We start from the raw sequence: 6,744 nt of genomic DNA, 5'->3' as shown, positions 1-6,744 counted from the left end.
GCTGATTTGAATGTCATTGAGAAAACAGAGAAGTGTCAAAGATTTTTTTTCACGCAAACATCCTTTCTGAATTTAAAAGTAATCCTCGAAGTAATCATCTAGTTTTTCAAAAGTATCTGTAATCTGATTACAATATTTTAGCTGGTAACATAACGGATTACAGTTACCGTTTTTTTGTTATGCCTTACATGTAACAGATTACATGTAATCCGTTACTCCCCAACCCTGCACGTACATTATACAAAATGAACATCTACATTGACAGTTAGCATTATTATTGGGAGACCGTTTCCTTTCATTATTCAGTTGTCTATGTGTGGATAGGTATATGAAAGAGAGGGATGGTGTTTTTCCTTGTGAGTGTGTTAGTTTTATTTTTGTGCTCTGTTAACTTCCTGCTGACAGTTAGGAAAATCTCTCCCAAATGGTTCACAGAGGCGGTGTGTAAATAATGAATAAGGGCATCTGTTCAAAGCTGTTATTTAATATTTTTCTCATCCTGATTAACTCAATAGGCAGGCATGAGCTCTTCACATTGTTGTTCGTCAAGAGTAGTCTTTGGCAAAGGTTGTCTGAATTCATAAATAAAGTGGTATTTTAGAATGATCTATTGCACTCCTCCTTTTGGGGTGGTAAAATGTACATTTCTTTACCATTATGATATTCATATTCTTCATTAGATCTTATTGAATGAATCCCAAGGCCATTTTCCCATGGCAACCTTGACATGAAGGTTGAATGGGCAAAATAATTTCCATATTTACCCACTAAGGACAGATTCAATCTTCATCCTGATTGTCAAACAAGATATTTGGCTACATCTGCATGTGTAGGCATCCAGCTCAAAGTAATCTCATACTTCAGTGAAGCTGTCAGTGGCTGTGCATGCATGGCGTTCCACTGTATTATCTGAAACTGTGCTGCATAAGAACCCCTCTAATGTGAAGAAGATACATGCTGCACTGGATGAGAAGTCTTCTGGGGTTAGTGATGGCAGATGGCATTCAGAATAAAGTATCAATGTGACAAACTATTCTGCAGGACCAAGAACCCACTGCAAGTACAGTGATGACAGTGTGACTGTGAATCCTATGGGTGGTCTGATGGCAAATAAAACATACAACGATACCTCTACCATAAAAAGAAAATATGCTATTTTATTACATTTAGGATAATTTAGATTTGTCATTTCATTTATTATAACATCATCTTATTTTATTATTTTATATATTTGACATGTTATGAAAATTCCATAAAATCCTTGAAAGTTTACAAAATTCTGGTTGTTTACTGGTAAACTTATAAAGTTATCAGTAATGTACCCTCCCTTTGCAACCCTAGTCATAGCGCATTAAGATAGCAGGCCACTCTGGTCTGATGGTTGGGGCAGCTGGCAGGGCTGAGGTTACTTTGCAGTCACCTGAGAGATACAGGATCCAGAGTCACATGTTGAGAAGAGGGAGGACCAGCTGGCAAAGAAGGTGTGGGATTAGGTTTCAATACCACTTTAACTGGAGGACAGTTCCTGGGTTGTAATCATTAGTCCAAACAGTTGCAAACAGAAAATGTGTTTCTATTGGATAAATTCAGGTAGGTCCCTCCCTTTTCGTTCTGTTTGTTTCTGTTTAAGAAATCTTTTGCAAGAGAATTGTCGTAATGAATATGCCCCTGATCTCTGAAGACTGAGAAGCACTGGTTTTGTACCATTTTAAAAATCTATTGCATAATATTAAGTTCATAGAGTAACATTTCCAAATGAAAACATTCTGTATAATGATTAAGAACAGACAGACTATGTTATCTGTGAATAGTTTATTAACAGTCATAAACACCCCTCCTTTAACTGCATTGAAGATGTGCAATAAATCGGTGTACAGCCTTTCAAAAGGGGGAGGGGGGTGAGACATACCATAACAAGTATTCTACCATAGGTAGCATTTCATGACCTGGAAAGTAACAAGGTGAAGCATTTTTTTCCTTATACTTACAGTGACAGGCAAACAGTCAAGTTTAGGCTGCACAAACAAGCCATTATCTCGATATATGGTTATACAGTCAATAACGATTAGTTCTCCCAAATTACAGCATCAGATGTGTGGTACTTACATTTTCTTTCTCCATATACTCAATATAATTAACATGCAATGAGAAACCATCACTGAGGCAAATGAAAAACAACTTTACTAAAGACTGAGCAGAGAGAACTTTCAGGTATCAAAATCATACTAGCTAGTAGCTACAGTACTAACAAACTGGTTTAATGTAAGACAACAAACCACATAGGACAACACACAAATGTTGAGTGTAATGATTAGAAGTATTTGTGCTTTATATAACAAAACACTTGGTCCATCAAAACACAATTCACAGAAATAATCCAATGCAATTATTTTTATTTTATAGATTTGATTAAGGTTCAGCTTCAATCCTTTGCTTTGAGGTTGGGAGTATAACTATGCTCTATATATATATATATATATATATATATATATATATATATATAAATAATCAGTTGCTGGCATTGTCTGTTGAACATATCACTAGATAGGGTGACATTGTACTGTGTTACATGTACTGAAATCAAATTCTACAAAAAGTATTTGTAACAGCCAAGAAAAAGGGTAAAAAAAATGTAAAATCGAGGACTAAGTCAATATATCACTGATCTAAAATGTGCAAGAAAGTCCAATTGAGTTTCATTTAACCCCTTCAGTAGTGCTTTTCCTGCAAGTAATCTTTCATCTTGTTTGGCAAAGGCAACTTCTGGATAAGGTCGATCCGTGTGTACTGACGGATGACAAACCGACAGAGGTACTGCATGGAGCGCACCTGCATAAACCTTGAGATAGGGTTTGTCAGTCTGACAGGATACATTGCAGTCCCTGGTGTGCGAGATCGTGAATAGCAGAAGGCTCCACTCTCAGAATCTATGATAGAATGTTCAATGAGTTCCACTATTGATATGTGACCCTCCACATCTGGCTGTTCATAGAAACTGAAACTGCCATTGGAGTGTTCAATCCTGGTATGGAGGGTCTTACCCTGTGAACGAAAGCTCAAGCTCAAAAGATAACGATCGTCTGAGCTGTCTCGCACCAAGAATGACCCATCTGGCAGGCTGGCAAGTTTTTCCTCAGCTTCCCAACGCGTTATAGGACCCCAGTACCAACCCTGCTTGGCCAGTTTCTTTAGCTCTACTGTAAGGCTGGTTACAATCATGGGCCCGCTGTGCTGAACAGCATCATAAACCCTGCCAACGCCAGGGGCTGAATTGGGGTCAAAGTTGAGATGATGCAAAACTCTCTCTGCACCATGTGAGTGAGAAGAACCACCATATACTAGGAAACTCCTTCGGATGTGACTACCAGGTGGCAGAGATAGCAAGGGGGAGAGAGGAGGCTCTATTCTAGAGTCTTGAATCAAGGCACATTCAGCATCAGAGAGCAGTCGATTCACCGATGGGTCCATGAATATATCTGGTGACATCAGCTTCTCCTGGTCAATGGGCTCTTCATCTGCAAAAGGAGGGAATCGCTCAGGCTGAGGCATCTCATCCATTGGAGAGGAACTATCCAAACTTTCTGCAGGGTCAAGTTCATCATCTAAAGGCATTGCATAGTGAATATAGTCCTGAGATGCTAGTCCAATGATGGCAGGTACATTTTCATTGTCAATACCTAGATGCAAATCACCATTCTGAGGCTCAGTGTTCTCGGTTGAATCCTGAAAAGGCCTATCCCTCTGGGGGTCTGGGAATTCTTTCAGAATGCCATTCAGAGATGGGCTTGGGTCTGATGAGTGTATCATAGCTTTCACTTTCCCATCCATCCTAATGCATGTTTCCTCAGAATTTGCTGCCCTGAGGGCCCATGGCGTGGGGCTATAATGGTGACTATTAGATCTTAGATGGTGTTGTGATTTGACATCATTAAAGAATATGGGTGCTGAGGAGCACGAGAATGTGTCATCTTCACTGGTCACCGATGTGGAACTTTCCTTTATTTTATTTTTCTGCTTTGCCGAAAGCCTTCTTTTCAGTGATCCCATAAGACTCTCACCCTTGGAGCGGTTCTTCGGGCCTTTCTCCTCCTCATGATCAAAGTCGTTACGAACAAGTTCTTTGCTGTAACATTTTCCAAACACTGAATCTGTTGAGATGTCGGTAGCTGAATTTGGCTGTGGTACAATATCTTTTCCCTCCTCTCTGCTTTTTAGGTTGAATGACTTTCGTATCGTTTTCAGACAAATTTTCTTCATTGTGGAAGTCCCTCGGACGTGGGGAGGTTCATGGATGTATGGATGGCCACATAGGTTGTCCTCCAAAAGCTGTCATCCCTGAAAAAGATCAAACATATATTTTTCCATTCATTTATTCCACATCGAGGCAATACAAAGACGTCGAATTGAATACTGCAGATTTATCAATCATGACTACCTTTCTACAGTATGTTTTTCAACTGCTGTCGATTGGTGAAGAAGCCTGATCGATACAGCCTACTGCTAGTAAAAGCAAAGATACCGATAACTTCCCCTTTCATCTGTGGTAAAAGTCCTTGGAAGCTAACGTTAGCTTGCTAGCCAGCTGGTGGTCCACCCAAGAAACAAAGAGGACTAGCTAAGTTAGTTACCTTCTTTACTTCGATTCACTTTTGATATTACCCGTCATCCTCTTGTAAAAACTGTTTCCCTATGAAACTGCCAAGACCGATGCATTTTGAGACAAAGTACTATAGCTACTGTTAGCTGCTAGCTTCTAGGCACGCAAGCTAACTAACGTTACTGTTCTAAGCTAACTGGATGTAGAGACCCCACACGAGACAAACGGAAAACAATACAAACTATGTCAAACTGGTTAGTTATCTACTTAAATATATTTATATTGTTGGTATATCCATTGCAGAACTGCTGTAGCAAATTGCACATTTGTAACTAGGTACTCAACTAGCTACAACTTTTCAGTCTCCCTTCCTGTCGTTGTCCTTTGTTTACATGACGCTTGCATTGTGGGAAAATAGGTACTTCTTATTCGATGAGTTTCTAAACCCAGAGATGCAACATCGCGAGACTACCGGGAACGCTTGCGAAGCAGACCAGTCCGGGGGTTGAGGAAAATAATTGTATAACTAAGATAAACCACAGCCTGTCCTTTCCAATGGGATCAAATGAGTCATAGTGTGCAGAACAAGCAAAGAGGTGTGCAGAGCCAAATACAAGCTCGCGAGATCCTATTGGCGCGTTCTAGAAAATATATGCATATTTCTCAATTCGCCTATGCGACGAAGGGTAAAGTCTACAAAACTGTGTCCACTCTATTCGAAACAGATTGTAGTTTTGGGAAGGCCTGGCACGCTTCAGAATAATTTTGGTGACCAATCATGCCCTCTGATGAGTGCGACAGGAAGTATTAGACTCTAGTCACAAAAGGAAGTGGTTATTTCAGCGTTAATAATTTTCAGAGACCCCTACTGTTCTCTCTACCCATCCCTCAATCCCCCATCCCACCTTGCTTTTCCTCTTATGGCTTTTCCTAAAAAAAAAAATACACTTTTTCTGTTTTAGTTTTTAAGAATGTAGGTACAGTAGTAATAATAAAGTAATAATACAATAATAATAATGATACAACAATTGTACTCTGGGCAAAAAAGAAAGTTCAAATATATAAGTCAACATGAGTGCATATCCATAATCACAGTAAACTGTTATAATAATATAAAAAATAAAAATATAAAATAAATGTATAATAATATAATAAACAAAACTATGACTGAATGTGCCTCCATGAAAAATCCCTTCCCCAATAGGTCCCTTCGCCCTCAATAGGACAACCCCAGCACCTTCACCATCCCCATCAATCTCCCCCACCCCTCAACCACAAAACATAATAATGATAATAATAGAAATTAAAATAAAAAAGATATATACCAAGATATATATACACATACACACACATGTACAGTACATATACATAAACATATTCACAGCACATAATCAGCAAGACGGAGATGCTCTTCATCTGAGGGAATGCCTGCCCATTCTCAGATGTTAGATAATGATGATCACATGTCATTTACATTCCAGCGCTTGTCAGCTCCAGATTTGACTACTTCCATTCACACTCTGCTGGAATCCCTGCATTCTCAGATTAACCTGTGTTATTAATCTCTATATTGTAATCAATAAAGTGTTTCAAAATGCTGTACTTTTATTAACATATATGTTCAGATCATTCCTGAGAGAGAAGGGGTGTAATATCTCCAGATGAGCGTGTGGTACCCTTCCTCACCCATGCCAACAAGATGTTACTTCTTGTGGGGTCTTTGCCTTGAAAGTATGTATGAGAGTATAAGTAATGTACAATTAACCTCCTGAAAGTATACTGACTAAAAGGCAAAACAGAACTGCCAAATTATATTATAGCTGCGTTGTATATTTGCGAATTAGAATCTTAAGTGTAACCTAATTTTGTTGGGGAAAACTGAAATGCCCATCAAATTTTTTCCCCAGTTTTCTGAATGTGTTCTGAAGGAGGAGTCGATTGTCTTTTCAAATACGGACAAAGATGTTAACCTCATGAGAGAAGAAATAGCAGTCACTCTCCTCCAAAACACTGGTATGTTCAAATTCTAATTTAATATAATAGTAGGTAAAAAACATTTATATGGATCTTCAAGGTTATCTTTGATCCAACTTCTGAATAGATGGCCACTAAAACACATGTATTTAAATAATTCTGTTACAAGAAAC

At 38.7% G+C, this 6,744-nt stretch overlaps 1 protein-coding gene across 2 annotated transcripts; it reads right to left on the bottom strand.

The window, feature by feature from the left end:
- Positions 1-1,797: 1,797 nt before the first annotated feature.
- Positions 1,798-5,314, bottom strand: LOC106599315 (suppressor of cytokine signaling 6). Of its 2 annotated transcripts, none has more exons than XM_014190488.3 (2): positions 4,436-5,314; positions 1,798-4,335 (listed from the first exon to the last, which is right to left on the bottom strand). In XM_014190488.3, the coding sequence occupies exon 2, from the start codon at positions 4,255-4,257 to the stop codon at positions 2,710-2,712; it is 1,548 nt and encodes a 515-aa protein (XP_014045963.1). In that variant the 5' UTR covers positions 4,258-4,335; positions 4,436-5,314; the 3' UTR covers positions 1,798-2,709. The 2 variants fall into 2 exon arrangements, with proteins under 2 accessions (XP_014045963.1, XP_014045962.1); XM_014190487.3 differs by having other exon boundaries at positions 4,629-5,202.
- Positions 5,315-6,744: the final 1,430 nt, after the last annotated feature.

Source organism: Salmo salar, chromosome 03, assembly GCF_965601325.2.
Source record: "Salmo salar chromosome 03, fSalSal1, whole genome shotgun sequence".
NCBI classification, from domain to species: Eukaryota; Metazoa; Chordata; class Actinopteri; order Salmoniformes; family Salmonidae; genus Salmo; species Salmo salar.
This window is presented reverse-complemented; position numbering and strand designations above follow the sequence as displayed.

What these genes read in the sequence shown, in the direction of transcription:
- LOC106599315 (XM_014190488.3), bottom strand. Translation starts at nt 4,257, where the DNA reads ATGAAGAAAATTTGTCTGAAAACGATACGAAAGTCATTCAACCTAAAA.